Below are 24784 nucleotides of genomic sequence, written 5' to 3' on the forward strand. Positions count from 1 at the left end.
ATAGAGCACTGTATCCAGCACTGTATCAAGCACGGTATCAAGCAGCCCTGTAACCAGCACTGTATCAAGCACTGTATCAAGCACTGTATCATGCACTGTATCCAGCACTGTATCAAGCACTGTATCCAGCACTGTATCAAGCACTGTATCCAGCACTGTATCAAGCACTGTATCAAGCACTGTATCAAGCAGCCCTGTATCATGCACTGTATCATGCAGCCCTGTATCATGCACTGTATCATGCACTGTATCATGCACTGTATCAAGCACTGTATCCAGCACTGTATCCAGCACTGTATCAAGCACTGTATCAAGCACTGTATCCAGCACTGTATCAAGCACTGTATCATGCACTGTATTTAGCACTGTATCAAGCACTGTATCAAGCAGCCCTGTATCCAGCACTGTATCATGCACTGTATTCAGCACTGTATCAAGCACTGTATCAAGCACTGTATCATGTACTGTATCATGCACTGTATTCAGCACTGTATCATGCACTGTATCATGCACTGTATCAAGCACTGTATTCAGCACTGTATCAAGCACTGTATCAAGCACTGTGGACTTCAGGAAACAGCAGAGGGAACACCCCCATATCCACATCGATGGGACAGTAGTGGAGAGGGTAGTAAGTTAAGTTCCTCGGCGTACACATCACAGACAAACTGAATTGGTCCACCCACACAGACAGCATTGTGAAGAAGCCGCAGCAGCGCCTCTTCAACCTCAGGAGGCTGAAGAAATTTGGCTTGTCACCAAAAGCACTCACAAACTTCTACAGATGCACAATCGAGAGCATCCTGTCGGGCTGTATCACTGCCTGGTACGGCAACTGCTCCGCCCACAACCGTAAGGCTCTCCAGAGGGTAGTGAGGTCTGCACAACGCATCACCGGGGGCAAACTACCTGCCCTCCAGGACACCTGCACCACCCGATGTCACAGGAAGGCCATAAAGATCATCAAGGACAACAACCACCCGAGCCACCATCCAGAAGGCGAGGTCAGTACAGGTGCACCAGAGCTGGGACCAAGAGACTGAAAAACAGCTTCTATCTCAAGGCCATCAGACTGTTAAACAGCCACCACTAACATTGAGTGGCTGCTGCCAACACACTGACTCAACTCCAGCCACTTTAATAATGGGAATTGATGGGAAATATATCACTAGCCACTTTAAACAATGCTACTTAATTTAATTTTACATACCCTACATTATTCATCTCATATGTATACGTATATACTGTATTCTATTTCATCTACTGCATCTTTATGTAATACATGTATCACTAGCCACTTTAAACTATGCCACTTTGTTTACATACCCTACATTACTCATCTAATATGTACAGTATATACTGTACTCGATACCATCTACTGCATCTTGCCTAGGCCGTTCTGTACCATCACTCATTCATATATCTTCATGTACATATGCTTTATTCTTTATCCCTTTACAATTGTGTGTATAAGGTAGTAGTTTTGGAATTGTTAGTTAGATTAATCGTTGGTTATTACTGCATTGTCGGAACTAGAAGCACAAGCATTTCGCTACACTCGCATTAACATCTGCTAACCATGTGTGTGTGACAAATACATTTGATTTGATTTGATTTGATTTGAAGCCTTGTATCTTGCACTGTATCATGCACTGTATCAATCACTGTATCAAGCACTGTATCATGCTCTGTATCAAGTACTGTATCATACACTGTATCATGCACTGTATCATGTACTGTATCAAGCACTGTATCAATCACTGTATCAAGCACTGTATCAAGCACTGTATCAACACTTATCTATGGCGCAAGAGGAGGAAATAAATAGAAAATAATCTAAAAGAAAACAGAGGAGAGGGAAGATCCCTTTTATCCAGTGTAGAAGAGCCACCAGCACTATAATCCAGCCCATTTTCCCCCAACAACCCCATCTGCCTATGGTGAAACCGTCATTTAAAAAAAAAACAGTGCAGTCAAAAAAGTGTTTTTCCTGTGTTTTATATACATTTCCACACTTTAAGGTTAGAATAATAGTGACCTTTTTTAATCGATAATGCCGTTTTATTAATTAAGAGCCATTTGTAAAGAGAAGTTTCTGTCTGCCTGGTGACATCACCAGGCGGAATAAGTTAATAGACAACAGCTAGTTCAGGGTACATATCCCTCCCATTACGCTCGTCCAATTCATCCCTCACTCAGATCCCAGACAGTCCGAGGTCAATTCTTTCTTGAAAAACTGCTCTTTGTTAACAACCTATTATTGTTTATTTTTGACCACCATTTAATTTGTTAAAAATAACAGTAAGGTACTTAATTGTTACCCAAATTATTTGATATTGAGATAAAAACGGCTGCATTGGGCCTTTAAACCCTGCCCAGGGCAGACAAGCCCTGAGGGCCACAGTCGAGAATAGGAGATGACGAGAAAGGGAGGGGTGGAGGAGAGGAGGATGGAGAGATGTGAAGATTAAAAGGGAAGTGTGAGAGGGAAGGGGAGCAGCCGAGCGAGGGGTTGAGGGGAATTTCAATTTCAATACTGCATCACTGGCATGTGAATGTAGACACAATTGTACTGCGAATACGGAAATACACCACATGACCAAAAATATGTGAACACCTGCTTGTCAAACATCAATATGGAGTTGGTCCCCCCGTTGCTGATATAATAGCCTCCACTCTTCTGGGAAAGCTTTCCACTAGAACATTGCTGCAGGGACTTCCATTCAGCCACAAGAGCATTAGTGAGGTCAGGCACTGAGGTTGGGCGATTAGACCTGGCTAGCAGTCGGCATTCCAATTCATCACAAAGGTGTTCAATGGGGTTGAGGTCAGGGCTCTGTGCAGGCCAAGTTCTTCCACACCAATCTCAACAAACCATTTCTTTATGGACCTCGCTTTGTGCACAGAGTCATTGTCATGTTGAAACAGGTAAGGGCCTTCCCAAACAAAGTTGGAAGCTGAGAATAGTCTAGAATGTCATTGTATGCTGTAGCATTAAGATTTCCCTTCACTAGAACTAAGGGGCCTAGCCCGAACCATGAAAAACAGCCCCAGACCACTATTCCACCTCCACCAAACTTTCCAGTTGGCACTATACATTGGGCAGGTAGCGTTCTCATGGTGTCCGCCAGCAGCATACCACCCTGCATGCCACTGCTGGCTTGCTTCTGAAGCTAAGCAGGGTTGGTCCTGGTCATTCCCTTGATGGGAGACTGGATGTTGGAGGGCCAGTAGGAGGCACTCTTTCCTCTGCCTCATGCTACCACTAGAGTGAAAGCACCGCCAGCATTCAAAAGTGACCAAAACATCAGCCAGGAAGCATAGGAAATGAGAAGTTGTCTGTGGTCAACACCTGCAGAACCACTCCTTTATTGGGGGTGTCTTGCTAATTGCCTATAATTTCCACCTGTTGTCTATTCCATTTGCACAACAGCATGTGAAATTTATTGTCAATCAGTGTTGCTTCCTAAGTGGACAGTTTGATTTCACAGAGGTGTGATTGACTTGGAGTTACATTGTGTTGTTTAAGTGTTCCCTTTATTTTTTTGACCAGTGTACATTTCGTTGAGCTCTTCAGTAAGCCATTCTACTGCCAATGTTTGTCCTTGAGATTGAATGGCTGTGTGCTTGATTTTATACCCCTGTCAGTAACGGGTGTGGCTGAAATAGCTGAATCCACTAATTTGAAGGGGGGTCCACATGCTTTAGTATATTTAGTGTCATAAATGTTTCTGACTGACAGCATGATGGACAATGTCTGTCACCACTTTAGAAGGAGCTCCTCAGTGAAATCACTGACTCCAGTCATGTAAATATATTATACTGTCGATTTCTGATCTCGCTTCTCTGACTCCCTCTCCCCTTTTCACTCTCAAACACACACTCATGCATATGCGCAAACACGCATACGAGAAAACACACAAGCGCATACACACACACAGAGACAAACGTGCACACACAAATACACACATGCATACACATACAGAAAAACGTGCATACACACACACACACACAGCGGCTGGGAGGCTTCCCTCAGGTCAGCTCGTTATTTCAGGACCTGCAGACACACTGTTTGTCCGGCCCTCCCCCAGTGCACCTCAGGGGGCCAGGGAGTTCAGCTATGACTAATTGACAGGAATTAAACCTGTGTTGCCTCACTTTCCACACACAAATACGCTTCCATACATACAAACACACACAAACACTCAGTGGGTAGTCAGTGTCAGAGTGGCTACAGGGACCGTGTGTGTGTGTGTGTGTGTGTGTGTGTGTGTGTGTGTGTGACCTGCTTAGTCTCGCGTAGCCATACCTCCACATAACGTTATTGTCACGCCACTCCTTTGGAGGTCTGGAGAATTTAGTATTAGCTGAACGGCAAGACTGGTCTGCTGGCCTCCCACATGCTCGTACAAAGGATGCTGCATCGCGTGTTAGGTTCGTTGCGGTTTCTGACCAATCGCGTCGAGGAAGGCATTACAACTCCTCTACTTGAACACTCTACTAAAAAAAGAGACATTATGGCGTGTCTATCAACAGGCAAAAGTTTAGTGTATCAAGTGTGGCCGACAGTCTGCAAATTAAAGTCACCATAAACATGGCCTACATGAACATATTTGTTTGGGGTTTTAAATAGCTGATTTCCCGGCGGTCCTCACGCACTGCTGTAGCTCCGCCCAAGCAAGGCGGGGATTAGGGAGGTTCCTGACGAGGCTAAGACGTGCTTGGAGAGAGCAGATTGAGCTCAGAGAGACAGCTGGAAGAGATCACTCCTGTCAAGACACCAAGGGATTCCTCATGGTTAATATAATACACTGCACATGTGTGGGATGGGTGAGTATGTGTGTCACAAGACAACCTTACACCAGAGGCCTTGTTCTTCAGCATTCTCTCTATGTGCGTATGTTGTAGAGCCTATTGCAACATGAGCTTACGTTTATTGTTGTCACGATACCAGAATTTTTACTTTGATACCGATACAAGGTTTAGTATCGCGACGCTCAGCACCAAAACTTTACACCAAAATTAAACTGCAAATACAAGAAAGCGTGGAGGACAAAATTGATTTGATTTTAATTGTCTGTGGGGGGGTTTTTTGCTTTCAAAATCACACTTTTTAATTGAAAAATAACTCCACAACAATGCTTAAAGCTGGAATCCTTAATTTGCGATATTACAATAACAAAGAAGTTACTGCAAACAATGAACACTTATTTTCCCCTCAAACATCATTACACACAATATGTACTGCAATATTGTTTACCATGCTGCGTGACGCTCCACAGCTCAGCAACAAAAACATTAACAACGGTAGTGGGGCGACCAGTTTCCCCCTACTGAGGAATCCAACTTTTAACCAGGGGACCACATTTGAGGTCTGGGAAAAATCTAATTAGTGTTCATTTAAGTGGACATGCAATTAGCACTGTTTGCTTAGCAGTGTTTCTGTAGTGCACGTGAGGGAGTTTGCAAAACAAAATGGCCACTGGATTGATGCAAATAATCATGATTCTGCCAGGTAGGCATAGGCTACTTTATAGTTAACTTTTAATTAAGAAGGTTTTTGGAAAAGCCTTTCCATCTACACAAAGACGGTTATCATTAGTGATAGAGATACGCACACCAGACACACAGACAGGGCCAATCCCGTGCCGTTGCCTTTTCAGAAAGTTGCGAATCACTGATGCATTCTGTTCATGTCTTATGCTAGGCTAAACTTGGGCAAATCAATTAATTTTCTAATAAGTTCAATACCTGCATACCACTGCTGGTTTGATTCTGAAAATAAGCAGGGTTGGTCCTGGTCAGTTCCTGGATGGGAGACCAGATGCTGCTGGAAGTGGTGTTGGAGGGCCAGTAGGAGGCACTCTTTCCTCTGGTCTAAAAAAATATATATATTCCAATGCCCCAGGGCAGTGATTGGGGACACTGCCCTGTGTAGTGTGCCGTCTTTCGGATGGGACGTTAAACGGGTGTCCTGACTCTCTGAGGTCATTAAAGATCCCATGGTACTTATTGTAAGAGTAAGGGTGTTAACCCCGGTGTCCTGGCTAAATTCCCAATCTGGCCCTCAAACCATCATGGTCACCTAATAATCCCCGGTTTACAATTGGCTCATTCATCCCCCTCCTCTCCCCTGTAACTATTCCCCAGGTCGTTGCTGCAAATGAGAACGTGTTCTCAGTCAACTTACCTGGTAAAATAACGGATAAATAAAAAAATAAAAAGTACATTTAGTTGATTTCCAAACATGAGACATTTGATAGAAGAACCAGAAATAACAATACTCTAGTACCGAGACGTTTTTCATTTTGTAGTATCGAAAAATTACACTACTTACACTTATATTACACATTAGCATTGCATGTGTGCCGGATGTCTGTCTGAATGCGTGTTTCTGTCTCTTTCTGTGGTCTGAAAATATGTCTTGGTTACTGTAGATGTAGTTAATACCAGAAATCTTGTGCTAGTGGCTACAGCTCACTAATATTAAGGCCGGGACGATACCATTATCACAATACTCATTAGTATTGTGGCAAGGAAACATAACAAGAAGCGGATTTAACTTCTTTAGGAAAACAGCCCAAATGTTGGAAACAAACATCATTATGTTGTCATCCAGAGTCACATTTATGTATTTCCCAAGCTATAGCACACAATATTACATACAGCTGGTTTGAAAGGACTAAAGAGTTTGGTGTGCTTCGTTGTTTCCATTTTTGGCATGGATTTTTTTTTGCAATACTGGTGTCATCCCGGCCCTAGGTAATATCGGGTAATACTGACAGAGAACCGGACAAGGCAGCATTGCTAGGATGTTGTTAGGTACAAGGGTTTGATTTTTGAGTGTAGTTACCCTTAAATTCCACAGGGGAAATCTCTTTGCCTCTTCAGAAAGCTGCAGCAAATAAGCCATGAACAATGTATCAGTGACTCTATGACAAACTTAGGCAAATTCATACATTTTCAATACATTTAGTTGATTCCCTACGAAGTTCAGCATATTTTTAAAATATTCTTGAATTCTATTTAATTGTCTGGATTCTGTGAATCCTGTACATAATACAAAATAAATTGACCTTTCAGCAGGACAAGACAACATTGAATGTTCCTGAGTGGCAGAGTTACGGTTTTGTCAATGGGATACAGTTTTGACATAAATCAGCTTTAAAATCTATGGCAAGACTTAAAAATGGCTGTCTAGCAATGATCAACAACCAATTAGACAGAGCTTGAAGAATTTGGAAAATAACAATGTGCAAATATTGTACAATCCAGATGTGCAAAGCTCTTCGAGACTTACCCAGAAAGACTCACAGCTGTAATCGCTGCCAAAGTTGATTTGGACACATATTGACTCAGGGGTTGAATATTTATCTAATCAAGATTATTAATAATGTTTTATTTTTCATATATTATTTTTTTTTACAAATGCTAGAATTTTTCTTCTACTTTGACAGAGTATTTTGTGTAGATCGTTGACAAAAAAATCACACTTTGTAACAACAAAATATGGAAAAAGTCAAGGGGTGTGAATACTTTCTGAAGGAACTAAGTACAGCATATCTTTATGATTTTACATGAGTTTAATTCATAAAACAATATCATTAGGTAGAGCCTTATAAAATGTGTTTTATTTTTTGCCTGATTCTGTTCTTTCCCAAATTCTGTTTTCATCGTTTTCTTTTGCCTTGTTACAGTTTGTCACCGTTTTTGTGTAGGTCTTGCTCTCAAAATCACTGTTTTTTTTTTTTTTTTAAACCAACATATTTGGATGTTGTAAGTCCACAACAATGCTTTAACCACATCAGGAGACCACTTTTGAGGTCTGGAAAAAATCTGAGGATGATTTATTTTTGGGTGTAGTTACTCTTTAATTCAAGTGTGCACCTTGCAAGCGGCTGTTGTTTAACCGTGGTTTTGTAGTGCACATGTGATGCTACAGTTTTCAAAACAATTACCCAGTGGATTGATGAAAATAATCATTCTTCCAGGTTGGTATAGGCTACTTTGTGGATAACATTTAATTGAGAAGGTTTTTGGGAAAGCCTTCCCATTTACCAGAAGACTGTTTTCATTAGCATCATCGCTAACGGCTACACAACGTGATAGACAAGCACACCCACACACAGATAGGGGCATTTTCATTGAGTCTTCAGAAAGTTGCAGGAGATACAAAATCACTGATGCATTGTGTTCATGTCTTATGATACACTTTGGCTAATCAATAAATGTTTTTATACATTTAATTGATTCCCTAACTAAGGTCAATACATTTTTGAAAATGGTCAAATTCCATTTTAATGCCTGGATTCCGTGCCCTAATTATCATATTTGGACCAGGATGACACTCTCCACTAGTTATTGTTCCTGCAGTGATGATTCACCATCTTCATCAAATGTTTTCATAATTTATCTGCAGATAATCTACAAATGCAAATTGGGGAGCCAAATAAACGTCTCTATCCCTGAAGCAATTCAGTAGGCTACACTGACTTAATTTAGTGTCACTATCTGGCAAGCCCTACATCCTCGGAAAGGAAACCTAGGAAATCCTGATGGACATACAGTGCCTTTGGAAAGTATTCAGACCCCTAGACTTTTTCCACATTTTGCTACGTTGCAGTCTTATTCTGAAATTGATTAAATAAAATCCTCAGCAATCTAAACACAATACCCCATAATGACAGTGAAAACTGTTTTTTTGAATGATTTGCAAATTAATAAAAAATAAAAAATAAAATACCTTATTTACATAAGTATTCAAACCCTTTGCTATGAGACTCGAAATTGAGCTTCGGTGCATTCTGTTTCCATTGATCATCCTTGAGATGTTTCTACAACTTGATTGGAGTCCAATGATTGGACATGATTTGGAAAGACACATACCTGTCTATATAAGGTCCCACAGTTGACAGTGCATGTCGGAGCAAAAATCGAGCCATGAGGACGAAGGAATTGCCCGTAGAGCTCCAAGACAGAATTGTGTCGAGCCACAGATCTGGGGAAGGGTACCAGAAAATGTCTGCAGCATTGAAGGTCCCCAAGAACACAGTGGCCTCCATCACTATTAAATGGAAGAAGATTGGATCCACTAAGACTCTTCCTAGAGCTGGCCGCTCGGCCAAACTGGGCAATCAGGGGAGAAGGGCCTTGATCAAGGAGGTGACCAAGAACCTGATGGTCACTCTGACAGAGCTCCAGAGTTCATCTGTGGATATCAGATAACCTTCCAGAAGGACAACCACCTCTGCAGCACTCCAACAATCAGGCCTTTATGGTAGAGTGACCAGACGGAAGCCACTCCTCAGTAAAAGGACATGACAGCCCACTTGGAGTTCACCAAAAGGCACCTAAAGACTCTCAGACCATGAGAAACAAGATACTCTGGTCTGATGAAACCAAGATTGAACTCTTTGGCCTGAATGCCAAGCTTCACCTCTGGAGGAAACCTGGCACCATCCCGACAGTGAAGCATGGTGGTGGAAGCATCATGCTGTGGAGATGTTTTTAGCGGCAGGGACTGGGATACTAGTCAGGATAGAGGCGAAGATGAACGGAGCAAAATACAGAGAGATCCTTGATGAAAACCTGCTCCAGAGCTCTCAGGACCTCAGACTGGGGCGAAGGTTCACATTCCAACATGTTGTGGGTGATTGTTTGTGGGTGATTGTCTATGTTGATGGCTTGTTTCAGCACAGGTCTCATTTTGTAGCTTCACGGTCGAATTTGGTTTATTGTTTTTGTTACTCGTTTGTATAGTGTTCAGTCTTTCTTGATTAAAGATTTGCCATGGACACTTACCACGCCGCGTATTGGTCCTCAGATCCATCTCGTCTCTCCTCGTCAGATGAAGAGGAGGACGGCCGTGACAGAATCACCCACCAACCAAGGACCAAGCGGCGTGGTAGAAAACAGCGACGATAGCAGCAGCAGCAGCAGCAACAACAGCGGCCGGTATCACAGGACTCCTGGACATGGGAGGAGATACTGAACGGAGAGGGACCCTGGGCACAGGCTGGGGAATATCGCCGCCCCAAAGCAGAGCTGGAGGCAGCGAAAGCTGAGCGGCGGCGATATGAGGAGGCAGCACGGCAGTGCGACAGGTACGAGAGACAGCCCCAAATTGTTTTTGGGGGGGGGCACACGAGGGGTGGAGCTAAGCCAGGTAGCAGACCTGCGCTCACTCCTCGTGCTTATTATAAGCAGCGAGATACTGGGCAGGCACCGTGTTATGCGGTTAAGCGCACGGTGTCGCCAGTACGTGCCCATAGCCCGGTGCGCTATGGGACAGCCCCCCGAGAGTGTCATGCGAGTGCGGGCATCGAGCCAGGGCGTATGGTGCCTGCTCAGCGGGTCTGGTCGCCGGTACGCAGTTTTGGCCCAGGGTATCCTGCGCCGGCTCTGCGTGCTGTGTCTCCGGGGCGCTGGGAGGGTGCAGTGCGTCCTCTGCCCGCGCTCCGCTCGTGCCGGGCGAATGTGGGAATGGAGCCGAAGGGAGAGGTGCGTGTAGTAAGCACTAGATCTCCCGTGCTTACCCACAGCCCGGTTCAACCTGTGCCTGCACTCTGGACGGTCCGGGCTAGAGTGGTTATCCAGCCTGGGGAAGTGGTGCCAAGGTTGCGCACCAGAGCTCCAGTGCTCCCCCACAGCCCGGTCTTTCAGGTGCCTCCTCTTAACCCCAAGCCTCCTGAAGGTCTTCCCAGCCTGGTGGTTCCTGTGGCAGCCCCACGCACCAGGCTGTCTTTCTGTCTCCTCCCTGCAGGTGGTCCTGTCTGTCCGGCGCCGCTGCCGGAGTCTCCCGCCTGTCTGGCGCCTCTGCCGGAGTCTCCCGCCTGTCCGGCGCCTCTGCCGGAGTCTCCCGCCTGTCCGGCGCCTCTGCCGGAGTCTCCCGCCTGTCCGGCGCCTCTGCCGGAGTCTCCCGCCTGTCCGGCGCCTCTGCCGGAGTCTCCCGCCTGTCCGGCGCCTCTGCCGGAGCCTCCCGCCTGTCCGGCGCCTCTGCCGGAGCCTCCCGCCTGTCCGGCGCCTCTGCCGGAGCCTCCCGCCTGTCCGGCGCCTCTGCCGGAGCCTCCCGCCTGTCCGGCGCCTCTGCCGGAGCCTCCCGCCTGTCCGGCGCCTCTGCCGGAGCCTCCCGCCTGTCCGGCGCCTCTGCCGGAGCCTCCCGCCTGTCCGGCGCCTCTGCCGGAGCCTCCCGCCTGTCCGGCGCCTCTGCCGGAGCCTCCCGCCTGTCCGGCGCCGCTGCCGGAGCCCCTCTGTCCCGAGCAGCTGCCCCTCTGTCCCGAGCAGCTGCCCCTCTGTCCCGAGCAGCTGCCCCTCTGTCCCGAGCAGCTGCCCCTCTGTCCCGAGCAGCTGCCTCTCTGTCCCGAGCAGCTGTCCCTCTGTCCCGAGCTGCCCCTCTGTCCAGTGGGGTCATTGAGAGGGGTGGTCATGCTGAGAAAGCCACGGAGGCGGACAATAAGGCGGACTAAGACAATGGTGGGGTCCGCGTCCCGCGCCAGAGCCGCCACCGCGGACAGACGCCCACCCAGACCCTCCCCTATAGGTCAAGGTTTTGCGGCCGGAGTCCGCACCTTTGGGGGGGGGGGTACTGTCACGTTCTGACCTTTATTTCTGTTTTGTATTTATTTAGTATGGTCAGGGCGTGAGTTGGGTGGGCAGTCTGTTTGTTTTTCTATGTTTTGGGGCAGTTCTATGTTTTCGGCCTAGTATGGTTCTCAATCAGAGGCAGGTGTCATTAGTTGTCTCTGATTGAGAATCATACTTAGGTAGCCTGGGTTGCACTGTTTGTTTGTGGGTGATTGTCTATGTTGATGGCTTGTTTCAGCACAGGTCTCATTTTGTAGCTTCACGGTCGAATTTGGTTTATTGTTTTTGTTACTCGTTTGTATAGTGTTCAGTCTTTCTTGATTAAAGATTTGCCATGGACACTTACCACGCCGCGTATTGGTCCTCAGATCCATCTCGTCTCTCCTCTTCAGATGAAGAGGAGGACGGCCGTGACACGCGTTCGATAAAATAAATGTTGGACCAAGGCACAGCGGATGTTGAGTTCCACATTATTTATTAGAAAGTGAAACTAAGTAAAGACAAAAACAAAAACTATGAACTAACAACGAACCGTGACTACAGAGATGCTACGTGCAATAACTCGAAACAATATCCCATAAACACAGGTGGGAGCAAACACTACTTAAATATGATCCCCAATTAGAGACAACGATTACCAGCTGCCTCTAATTGGGAATCATACAAATAACCAACATAGAAAAACAAACCTAGATCCCACATAGAAATAATAAACTAGACAAACCTCCCAGTCACTCCCTGACCTACGCTACCATAGAAAATAAGGACTCTCTATGGTCAGGACGTGACAATGTCCTTCGTCTGCTCATATGAACTACCCTCTTCAACTCAAACCATATGTTTTCAATGTGGATGAAGTCTGTAGACTGAAAATGTTTGATTTTGTGGTCAATTAACCATTTCTTTGTGGATTTTGATTAGTGCTTGGAGCTATTGTAGGGATGTGCATCTCTCCTTTCATTAACGATTCGATACGTGTCTTGATGCATGGGCTCTGATACGATACAGTAACAATATTTTTTTGTTTGAAATGATTCGGCACCTGAGTTGAGCCCTTGGGCAGACTGAGCATCTACCACCTCACTATCAGATTAGGGGTGTGGCAAATGTATGGTTTTTGTCCCCCCACTTATCTGAACTCATTAATCACCCACTGATTTAATTTTTGCAGATTGAAAATGTTTTGAGCTAGTACTATGTCAATATATATGTCTAGAAATTAGCACGGCATTTAGACAATTAATATAATGCAGTTTTGGATTTTACCCGTCTCGAAAGCAAATGGTTTAGACCATTTGAAATTTGACAGAGAGCGTCTACTGCCCTGAGCAATGAATGCAAAAATGACTGTTGTCCTTTTTGAAATGACTCATGTAACAATGACCAAATACACTGACTCTTTAAAGGAAAACTACCAAAACTATTTATTATGGTGAACCTGAACAATCTAAATAAAATCTGAATGATTGAAAACCCCAATCAGCAGTTGGATACAAGTTGGGTCCACTCTAGTAGGCTATACAACTCTGCTAAAACACCATGTTCTACAGTGCATTTCGTAACAATGACCCAGGAAATTACATTGGTTGTCACTGAACTAATAAATTCTATGATTTGAAATTGTGAAAGCCATTTTACAAGCATCTGAATGCTGAAGGTGCCAGATGAATTGCATATTACAAGACCAGGGATAGGCCGACCTCTCGTTGGCGGGGGCATCTGTGTCTTGCACACAGTTATCCGACAGTCATAGGCAGTTACATGATTAAAAGTTTGAACTGAAGGAGAGGACCCATTCATTCAGTCAACAAAAATTATTTTCAGAAATAATACAAAGAGAAAAACAATATTAGAGAACCGATTAATACGTTTTGAATCAGTTTTCTGACCGATGCATTCTTCATTTGGATTGGTTTGGGCTCCCACAGACTGATGCACTCATATCTTAAACATTTGATCCTGCACCGATGAGTATCGGTGAATCGTTGCATCCCTATGTTATTGTCTTGCTGGATCATTGCTGCCAAGTGTCAGCCTCCTGGCCAAAGAGCTCTATTTTCAGTTCATCTGACCATAGATAGCAGCGCCGGGATAAACGGCACTGGCACTTGGATTGGAACCGGGGCTGTGGTCAGATGACCTGAAATAGAGCTGTTTAGCCATGCACACCAGTGGTGGGTTTGGCATTGAACAACATATGCAGAAAATTAGGTACTCCATTCATACCTGAAATAGGGTGGGGGATCTTTCATGTTATGGGGCTATTTTGCTTCCACTGGTCCTGGGGCCCTTGTTAAGGTTAATTGAACCATGAACATTACCAAGTAGGCTACCAGGACTTTTTTGCCAAAACCTGGTTTCCTCTGCCAGGAGGCTGACACTTGGCCGCAAGTGGATCTTCCAGCAAAACAATAGCCCCAACCTAATTGTCAGAGTCGTGTGTATAGGTGGCAGGGAAGTCCGGCGCAGGAGAGTCAAACGGAGTCTTTTAATGAATGTCCACGTTAACATGCTCCATAACACTAATAAGAACAGAATATTAACAAACATGGGTACGAGGACCTATACAACAAACACAACGCTGACAATAAACAATCTCTGACAAAGAAATGAGGGGAAACAGAGGGTTAAATACACAACAGGTAATGAATGGGATTGAAAACAGGTGTGTGGGAAGACAAGCCAAAACCAATGGAAAATGAAAAAGGGATCAATGACGGCTAGAAGACCGGTGATGTCGACCGATGAGCACCGCCCGAACAAGGAGAGGCAACGACTTCGGCAGAAGTCGTAACACTAATTGACCTCAAAATCTACATTTTGCAATGGCCATCTCAGCCTCTGGACCCTATTGAAAATCTGTGGTTTTAATTGAAGAGGGCAGTCCATAAGTGCATATGAAGGATATCAAGAACATTGAAAGGTTCTGTATGGATGAATGGGCTAAGAACCCTCCCACTGTTCTCTAACTCATGCACCATTTTAGAAAAAGGCTCAGTTAGTTATCCTTGGAAGGGGAGGGTGCTATCGTATTGAAAATAGGGGTGCTAATCATTTTGACCCACATCTTTTTTTTATTACTTGTTCAACAAAATCTCCAGTAGTGGAAAAAGTACTCAATTGTCATACTAAGTAAAAGTAAAGATACATTCATAGAAAATGTAAAAGTAAAAGTAAAAGTGAAAGTCACCCAGTAAAATACTACTTGAGTAAAAGTCAAAGTACTTGGTTTTAAATATACTTAAGTATCAAAAGTAAAAGTATAAATAATTTCAAGTTCCTTATATTAAGCAAACCAGACAGCATAATTGTATTTTATTTTTTTAAATGACGGATAGCCAGGGGAACACTCCAACACTCAGGCAGTAGGGATCACCAGGGATGTTCTCTTGATAAGTGTGTGAATTGGACCATTTTCCTGTTAAAATGTAACGAGTACTTTGAGTGTCAGGGAAAATGTATGGAGTAAAAGTAGCCAAACATATAAATAGTAAAGTACAGACCGAAAACACTACCTAAGTAGTCCTTTATACCACTGAAAATCTCTTTCTCTGTATAAGTGACTTAGAATATGTGGACAACTACAAATACCTAGGTGTCTGGTTAGACTGTAAACTCTCCTTCCAGACTCACATCAAACATCTCCAATCCAAAGTTAAATCTAGAATTGGCTTCCTATTTCACAACAAAGCATCCTTCTCTCATGCTGCCAAACATACCCTGGTAAAACTGACCATCCTACCGATCCTCGACTTAGGCAATGTAATTTACAAAATAGCCTGCAATACCCTACTCGATAAATTGGATGCAGTCTATCACAGTGCCATCCGTTTTGGCACCAAAGCGCCATATACTACCCACCACTGTGACCTGTACACTCTCGTTGGCTGGCCCTCGCTTACTACTCGTCGCCAGACCCACTGGCTTCAGCTCATCTACAAGACACTGCTAGGTAAAGTCTCCCCTTATCTCAGCTCACTGGTCACCACAGCAGCACCCACCTGTAGCTCGCGCTCTAGCAGGTATATCTCTCTGGTCACCCCCAAAACCAATTCTTCCTTTGGCCGCCTCTCCTTCCAGTTCTCTGCTGCCAATGACTGGAACGAACTACAGAAATCTCTGAAACTGGAAACACTTATCTCCCTCACTAGCTTTAAGCACCAGCTGTCAGAGCAGCTCACAGATTACTGCACCTGTACATAGCCCATCTATAATTTAGCCCAAACAACTCCCTCTTCCCCTACTGTATTTATTTATGTATTTTGCTCCTTTGCACCCCATTATTTCTATCTCTACTTTGCACATTCTTCCACTGCAAATCTACCATTCCAGTGTTTTACTTGCTATATTGTATTTACTTTGCCACCATGGCCTTTTTTTTATCCCTATATTTTTTTTATCCCTTTTTACCCTTATCTCACCTCATTTGCTCACATTGTATATATACTTATTTTTCTACTGTACTATTGACTGTATGTTTGTTTTACTCCATGTGTAACTCTGTGTTGTTGTATGTGTCGAACTGCTTTGCTTTATCTTGGCCAGGTCGCAATTGTAAATGAGAACTTGTTCTCAACTTGCCTACCTGGTTAAATAAAGGTGAAATAAATAAATAAATAAAAATAAGGATAAAATAATACAGTTTTCCCATTTCTTTGAAAATATCAGTATTTTTTGCTAATCTTTATCAAGCCAACAATTATGAACCTGATTGTATTTCAGACTTCAGGTATGACAGGGATAGGCTAGATGTCTGTTGTCCAGAAATCCAACCCCATCATCGTCAGGAGTTGATCTACCCACTCTCTGACATGCTACAACACCTTCATACACTGGCTGTTTGTGGGGGTTTCGCGAGGGCAAGGCAAGCTTGATCGGGCCGACATGTCTGGGCATGTCAAAATGCCCCCGCTGCCAGTATCAACAATTACTGTTGGCCAAGGAATCAGGAACAAATCGGCTCAGCGGGGTGAATCCCTGCCAGTCTAGGCATGTTCCTTTTGACCCACATATATTTCTGTCTCTCCTTTCTCAGAGCGCAAATCAATACTCGGTGGCGCATCACACCTCTGCTCAGTGAGGCTGAGTGGGAGCCTTGTCAGAGAGTCTGATGGCTGATGACGGGGGGAGATGTCAAAACTCGCCTGATTTGTTCCTCCTGGTTGCCGAAAATCGCTTCCAGTCGAGCTCTGCTGTGTATACGGAAAGATGCTTATGCAAGCGTCTGCTGACTCCACAGAAGTACAGAAGAGCGACAGACTTTCCGGGGGAGAGAGGTACAGAGAGTACAGTTTTGGGTGGATGCGTCTGTATACTTTTGGAGGGCAACAAACTTTGCCCTGATAACGTCAAGGCAAGAAACACGCTGATGCTTCTCGTCGAGGGCTAGGAATGACAAGCCAATCTCGTTTCTCACTGAACAAAATTATAATCTGGGGTATAGAGGAGCGTTTATAGTCCTTTGATATCTTGATATGACCCCATCCGCAGTATCCCACCCCCAAAAAAGATGAGGTTGATGTGTGGCCTCTTTGTGATAAATCTTTGACAAGAAGATTTAAGTAAAAATAGGCAACTGTAATCATGAATTCTGCCTCAATGCCTCTCTGAGTGAGGCGTACTGTCAAGAACACAGGGAAAGCTTCAACTGCTTTTTTTTTCAAAGTGGCGTTTGTGGACAGAGGGGAGGAGATGGGGATCTTTCAAAACTGCTACAGAGGAAGTTTTGTCACATCTTTTGAGAGGCAGAAGTGTTCTGGGATGAGGGTAAGTAATCCTACAATCACCTTCATTGCAGAAACCCTCTCAGTCCTCGATCAAATCACTTTTCAACTCAAACACCCATGTCTGCTGGTAGAGTATCCTCCAGGGGACACTCTCAGTGACAAACGCCAAATTGAAGGATTCACAGCTGGTGTATTCATTACTGCCAGGAGAGGTGTGTGGGGGACAGCTAGCTAGATGAATCCTGACTGTAGGTAGCTCAGGTTTCCCATTTGGTTTTCTTGTTTTTGTCTTTGTGGCCCAATTTCGTCCAGATACATTTTTTTTTTGAGGGAGAGTAGACCTCTCTGTCACCTGTTGGTCATCACTTCACTTGAGAGTTCACTGACAAGAGGTGGCAAGACAAATGCCAGGACCAACTGGTGCTCTTCTTGCTTCTTGAGTCACTGGCTTGAAAGCCATAATATCAAATATAATAGTAAAATCATAATCATATTAACACCATATAATATGCCATTATAGCAATCGGACTGTCAAATAGGAACCTTACAATACGTTTAATAGGAAAAAATAGCAAAGACCAAGGCAGAGAGCCAGAGAAGTGTGTGTATACAATATGCAAACTTCTCTCATTATAAACATGACACTGACAACATTGGCTAGCTAACCGCAGCTCTATGCAATAGACCCTTCCCCAAAGTCCAACCCGTGTTGTTCTACGTCGAGCAATAGATTGAGGCTCTCTGTGGCTGGGTCACAACTGTCCTGTTATTATCTGGAGACGACAGGCACTAATTATTGTGTACCGAGCGCTTTGGGCTGCAGCAGAGAGAGACTAATTAAAGGGTGCTTTGTGACTCACTTTTCGACTGGTGATGAGCACTCATTTATTGGGTAGGTTCTGCTGTCTAACTGTAGGTGGTGGGCTCCACAAATACTGTGCAACTGCTCTCGACATGCGAGGCAAAGACAGCAGAACCTCAGTGGCCTTCTATAGGCTTTCTAGTTCTGATCTACCAGTAGAAAAACACCTCTCCATCTCTCCTCTCCTCACTAACTAGGAGAAATCGTCTGCACAAGTTCAGAGACGAAGAAATTCTTTAATATCTTCTCTCTGATTTTGGTTAATTAAGTATGTGGGAGTGTGACCTTGGAACTGAGGACAAGTTCAGTGGAATGGCCCCCTTCTGTTGAACATATTTGACTAATGGTGGAGCTACATACAAGCCTTGGATCTGGAGCATCTACCACCATGTCCCCACAGGACAACATTCAGCAAGTAATGTGAGAGTGGCTAGTGTATTAGGGCCATCTCTAATTGGCCCACTATTCTCACCAGAATCTAAATGACCCACAGACACTGTGTCCCTCAGAGCCAACTGAAGACCGCAGACGGCTACTGCTGCTCCTTTATGTTTCCATAAAAACAATCCTTTGCCGCTGACTGAGAGCCTACACAACTATTGGAAATGTAATTAAGGCTGGCAGCAGAGCCTTTTAAACGCTTGACTAGAGCAGAAACAAACTGCGCCCTTCAGACAAGCCAAAACTTCCATATGAGCGCGGCGGCGATCGATAAGAGCCACCGTTTTCTGAGGGAAAATGCAGAGGGAGGGGGAAAGATGCATTGCCTCACTTGACTGCCCTCAGTTTCTCACCCGCACATACTTAACTTGGCTCGGTGACACGAAATCACTTGTCGAAGCAATCTCGTGTGTCATTAAAAAGTAAACAAATATCTGCGGCGGTTCATGATGCTGCGTGACTGGACCTTTGGAGCATCTCACTTTTGATGGAGGGAAAACCGGAGACATCTCTCTCCTCTCAACAGGTATTAAGGTGAGGCGAAGTTGAGAAACGCTTCAATCAAGCTCAATTACTCAGCAGCCGTATACCGCGGACACTATTTCACACCGACAAAAGTAATTGTCATGGCTCAGCGAGACAATCATATCTGTTGTCTAAAGCCGCTATAAAGTGATACATTTTAACACAACAGCTCCCTTTCTCACAAACAGCTTTTGCCGATGGCCAATGTCTGAAGCTAGTGATTGAGCAATTATTGGACAGATTTGTCTAGCCCCCAGCAGTGCTTTTATTCACAGCTTCTGTAGATAGAGGCTTGGATCATGAGCCAACCTTTGGCTTTGTAGCCCCTACACTGTGTGTAAAGCTACACATCTCAGCACTACCAGGAGTCCACTGGTCTGTACCAAACAGTGTTTCACGAGCTTGTTGCATTTACATCAGTTATCCAGAGCAACTAACAGGAGCAATTATGGTTAAGTGCCTTGCTCAATGGCACAGGCAGATTTATCACCTAGTCGGCTCGGGGACTTGAACCAGCGACCTTTTGGTTACTGGCCCAATGCAATTAACTGCTAGGCTACCTGCCACCCTAAATATTCATGACGGAGCTAGAAACCAGCTGTTTCCCTCCAATTAAAGAGTGTGGAAATCCGCCATTTGCCAATAAATTAATGGCTCTCGTAGCACGCCCAGCAAACAACTGAAACAATAGCCCTGCATAGAGATTCCCATCTGTGGAATTAGGCCGGAAAGCGAGGCGTATATCAGGACTGGGCGTAGTGGAACAACTGGAACCTCCGTGTGTCCCTGGCCTACATTTGGCAACAGCTAACGGGAGGAGAGGAGTGAGGTTCTGAATGGGGAAGAGGGAAGAACTACTAGTATTACTGAGTCATGAGGCTGGAAACACTCTAGTCTGGCAGGTAAGAGACACATTAAGTTATCAAAGACCAGAAGCGGCGACGTGTCTCCCATGCTACGGTGGTGGTGGTCCAAACTGAAAGCATCAGCCTTCAGAGAGGTGAAGAAGCTCGCTTTAAAGCCAGAGAGAAGTGAAGTCATTATTGGTAGGGGAGCCAAAACGATGTGATCAGCCGGTGAAGGTAGGGTAATGTTAGTGAGAGAATTCCCAGAGGACTTACCGTCAGGAGGCTGGGCTGGTGTGAAGTGAACAGGTTTGTCTGGAGGAGATAAAAGAGAGAGAGGGAGGGTTTTTTAGTTAAGGAAAGACTGAAGGACTTTCCCATGGGGTGAGCCACAGTAATTGAGTTGCTCCAAAAAAGAGCAGAGATGATACTCCTCTGGCTTGGGTTTATCGAACAGGTTTTAATGGAGCATCTGAGTGATGAGAGGTCCAATAGAGCTCACCAAAATGAACAATAATAATTGGTATTTCATTATTATCCTAGCAACCCTTTTCACGAATACATTTGAAAGAAATACCTCAAATAGGCATATGATGAATGAAATATCCATTGAAGAGGACAACCTCTACACAGCAAAAATGATTGGATCACATCCCACCCCCATGTAGGGTTTTTCTTTCCAAATCGGTGAGTTAGCTAATTGTCTTATCCCTTATACATGGTCCTGCTGCAATAATGCATGTGTTATGTACTGTTATAGTCAAATAGTACCAGGGTTGGGGTCATTTCTATTTCAACTCCAGTCAATTCAGGATTTACACTGAAATTCCAATTCCAATTGTCTTCACTGAGAAACATTTTGAAATGGAATTTGCAGTACTTTCTGAACTGAAATTGAATTGTGTGTATTTATTTCATGAAAATAACTCAAAATATATTATTTTTAATTTCTTTCCCTAAGCCTCCTTGTGCCATTGAAATGCTCCGTCTGATTGTGTGGGTGTCGATACAAATGATTACATATTTACATACACAGCCTTGATTGACGTATAGGATCGTCTGGACTCCGCATACCCATTTAAAAGTAGAAGGATACATATGTAAATAAACAATGAATGTTCATTGGTTAGAAAATTCAGATCAGATTGTGATGTCATGATCTGTGCCAAAAACTCCATCACACCTGAACAGGTTGAAACTCCGGGCATTTTTTACAAACAGCTCTTTCACAATTTCAGAGTGTTATTTGGACCTCATAGTATGGAAATATCAACCAAAGAACAGGAAATTACTTAACTGAACTGCCCCTTTAATCAAGATCTAATGCATTATTCTATTTTAATTATACTCCAGACAGTTTTAAACGCCTTCAGCGTTAAACTGTATTTGACTGGGTGTTGATTCATCTTGAACCTTCTGCTCAAACAACACATCTGACACAGGATTCTAGTATTCAAAAATAGCCTGGAATGTCTAATGCACATGACACTGAATAAAGCAGTGCTGAAAATGCATACGTCAGGTACTGTGATGGAACACCTATGTGGGTGTCAGGAAACAAATTGGGACTCCAGTGATACTGGGGTGTTCCTATTTTAATCCCGTTGCACAGAGCCAATTAACACTCATTGATATAAAGCTTTGAAGACTTTCCTGAAAACTGTAATTCAGGTAAAACACAAACCAATTAAGTGTTAAGTGTAACTTCGAAGACAAATAGTCCCCATTATACAACTTACAGACAATATGTCATCCGCGAACACACTCGCTCTCTAAAAGGTCACTCTAGTGTCGCTTAATGGTAATGTTGCTGCTCATATACCAGCCACCAGGCAAAGCACAGAAAGAAGCTAATTCACCATCAGACCATTTTCAATTTAGGCCGATAACCACTCCAAGTGGGGACATTGTCCATGCCAAGAGCTTTCTCTCTCGTCCAAAGTCATTTCATCTGGCTACTTTATCCCACAGTTCAAAGTAAATGCCAAAGGCTTTGGGGGAGAGAAAGGACTCAAAAGGAAGGCTGCTTGGGCTGTGCGTTGAAGGAAAGCTGACTTTTAGCAGCTGAGAGATCCCCCCACACACACACTTCATTCAGCCTCAGCCTACGCCGGCAGAGGTCAAGTGGACCAGTCTTTCATATCTTGAGGTAGAGACTTCAAACACTCTATGGTGTTGTACAGTCTATGTCAAATAAGCGACATCCTACTGACCCATTACTTTACCAAAAGCCATGCTTGCATACTCATTCAGCATTCCCCCAAGTATACTTATACATCTGGCAAGCAAATGCACTGACGTAAAGCCTTCACACTATTGACCAAGACACACAGACACATGCTGGCTACAGAGAGACCAAGGGAGTACGTTGTAACAGGGTGTGTGTGTGTGTGTGTGTGTGTGTGTGTGTGTGTGTGTGTGTGTGTGTGTGTGTGTGTGTGTGTGTGTGTGTGTGTGTGTGTGTGTGTGTGTGTGTGTGTGTGTGTGTGTGTAGTAGTAGTAGTAGTATTGGTGGACGTACAGTTGTTGAGGAAGAGCAGCACGGCGAAGCCCAGCGTGGAGGTGGCCAGCAGGATGAGACATATGTTACAGGGGATCATAAAGTAGCGCACCACCAGGGACACCTTGTGTTGGTACATCCGGTCCCGCTCCGGGGGCGGCGTGGGGTAATGGCAGCTGGTCATACTCCACTTCCAGAGTCCGTCCCCAACGGGGAGGTACGGGTAACGGGGTGGGAGATGAAGAACCACAGAATAAAGATGACACGCGAAACGAGGCAAGAGGAGGAGAGAATGATAGGCTGGGTAATGGCTGGTAGATTCAGCTCTGACTCAAGCTGTGTTCCACCGTGGGGAGGGAGTTGCAGTTGCTTTCAGAAAGACACGGCCAGAAGCTTTTAGAGGTTTCCAGGCAACTAATTTTGGAAACTAATAACATCCATTTGTGGGAAGAGGACAGACGGGTCTGGGCCTCCGCTCCTACAGCCCCCCACCTGCCCACACTACCTCCATTTTAATCCAAGCATTGGAAGGGGACCACAACAGATTGTATGTGTGGGGAGTGAGTAAATATACAGTATGGAAGTGTATGTGTGAACCAACCACACCTATGTGCACCTGAAAGTTAAAGTAATTAAAGTAAAGTAATTCCACAGTAAGGAGCCTCCTTGATCTCTTCACCGCCTTGGTCAACAATTACACTTCCCACTGGTCTCCCGGCAGCCCTCAAGACAAAATGAACCAGGCACCACTGCGCTGCCACAGCATTCGTCAAGAGTAGCCCCTGGTGACTTGGCGGGGAGCATCTTCCTTCAGCCTCCTGTGGCTGATAAACTGGGAGCCTTGGGGCTAGAGCTCCGGGAGCTCTGAAGCTGTAAAGACATTCATTAGCAGCCTCCTTTTCTTTTCCTTACAAAATGCTACAAGTAAAACAAGAACAACTGCTTCTTTGTGTTCTTTGTGCCCGCAAGCTTATTGTTCCGTATAGCTCCAGTCAGCACCAAAATAAAGCCAGCAGTAACACGACTGTCTCCTCCGAGCACAGAGCTGCCCCTGTTGTCGCGCTAGCGTAATTAGCGGGTGGCTAGTAAGCAGCTGGCCACCACTCGCTAAACCATATGCTCCCAGGAGTGTGAAGGGGGATATTATTTTCCACTACACCCTTTCCTTGTTTCAAAACAATATGGCTCCCTTGCCACTCGCATTTGGGGGCCACCCCTGGGGTCCAGAGAAAGCAGGTCAGAAACAAATGTAGAGAGTGGCGGGAAGTTGGGAGGGAAACTATTTACGTGCCCCTTCTCTTTCCCTTAGCGCAAGTCGCCTTCTCCTTAGCGCTGTTCCACCAGAGACCGGCAATACAGAAGTGACAAGCCACAGCCGACACTAACTGGAGAAAAATAAACACAAAGAAAAAGAGAGAAAAATACTGTTAAGACATTAACAGAATCACTGAAGACTGTGTTTCTCTATCTTTCCTTATGTCCACACAATGGCATATTCATCCCAAAATAAAATGGGGGGGGGGGGTGCTCTTGTTACTTCCCTCTGTCCGAGAGTGTCACTTGGTTTTTTCCTTTTCTGAAAAACTGTCGCTTATTCACACATTTTGCTCAATCTCGGTCTTTTCTCAAGAATCCATTCCTCCTGTCTGTTCCTCTTCCAGAAGCTACTCCCGGTTCCTGACGCTCACCTTCAAGTTGTTCCTCTGAGGGACAGGGCCATTCACTGGCAGCCAAAACAACAACTTGGAGCTCCGCGTATTCATAGAGTACTCACAGCGCACACAGTCCCCAGGCAGCAGGTAGTCCACTGTGTCAATACACTTCGCTGCTCGGCCAGCCAAGCCCCAGCCAACGAGCGAGAGAGAGAGAAGCCAGGCAGCGGGCTGCAGATAGAGACAACCAGAGCAGAGCGGGAGAGCGATAGAGTGAGAGATGAAAGGTGGCGCCTGACACTTGGTCCACCTCTTGCATTTTACAACAGCGGCTGAGTGTGTCGTCTCTTGATCACCGTCACTATTCGGAGCAGTGCTTCTCCCTGCCTGCCTCAGCTCTGACGAAAAGACAGCGTGGCGAGGAGAGGGGGAGTGAAAGAGAGGGTCTGTCTCTAACAAAGAGGGGAGGGAGAAGGGGAAAGATGAGGGAAAATAAAAGCTTCAGGGAATACTTGAGTCCTGTTGGGGTGGAGGGCAGCAACAGTGAAAGAAATAATAAAACTAGAGGGATTGGTGTCAAAGATGTGAACACCATCGTTTAATCCGAATGAGAAAGAAACTCCCATTCAAGTCAAAGTCAATTGAAAGGT

The 24784-nt window shown here is 44.8% G+C and overlaps 1 protein-coding gene across 10 annotated transcripts in view; it reads right to left on the reverse strand.

Annotated features, from left to right (window-relative positions):
• LOC110491868 (agrin) overlaps positions 1–24784 on the reverse strand; it is a 519837-nt gene that overhangs the window by 308797 nt on the left and 186256 nt on the right. For 7 of the 10 annotated variants that reach the window (XM_036946758.1, XM_036946756.1, XM_036946757.1 and 4 more), the window contains exon 3: positions 20259–20297. In XM_036946758.1, coding sequence (XP_036802653.1) covers positions 20259–20297 — 39 coding nt within the window. Of the gene's footprint in view, positions 1–20258; positions 20298–22503; positions 24522–24784 lie in introns of those variants that run through there. The other 3 variants (XM_036946762.1, XM_036946765.1, XM_036946764.1) reach the window with 3 other exon arrangements.

This window comes from Oncorhynchus mykiss, chromosome 16 (assembly GCF_013265735.2).
Source record: "Oncorhynchus mykiss isolate Arlee chromosome 16, USDA_OmykA_1.1, whole genome shotgun sequence".
Taxonomy (NCBI): domain Eukaryota; kingdom Metazoa; phylum Chordata; class Actinopteri; order Salmoniformes; family Salmonidae; genus Oncorhynchus; species Oncorhynchus mykiss.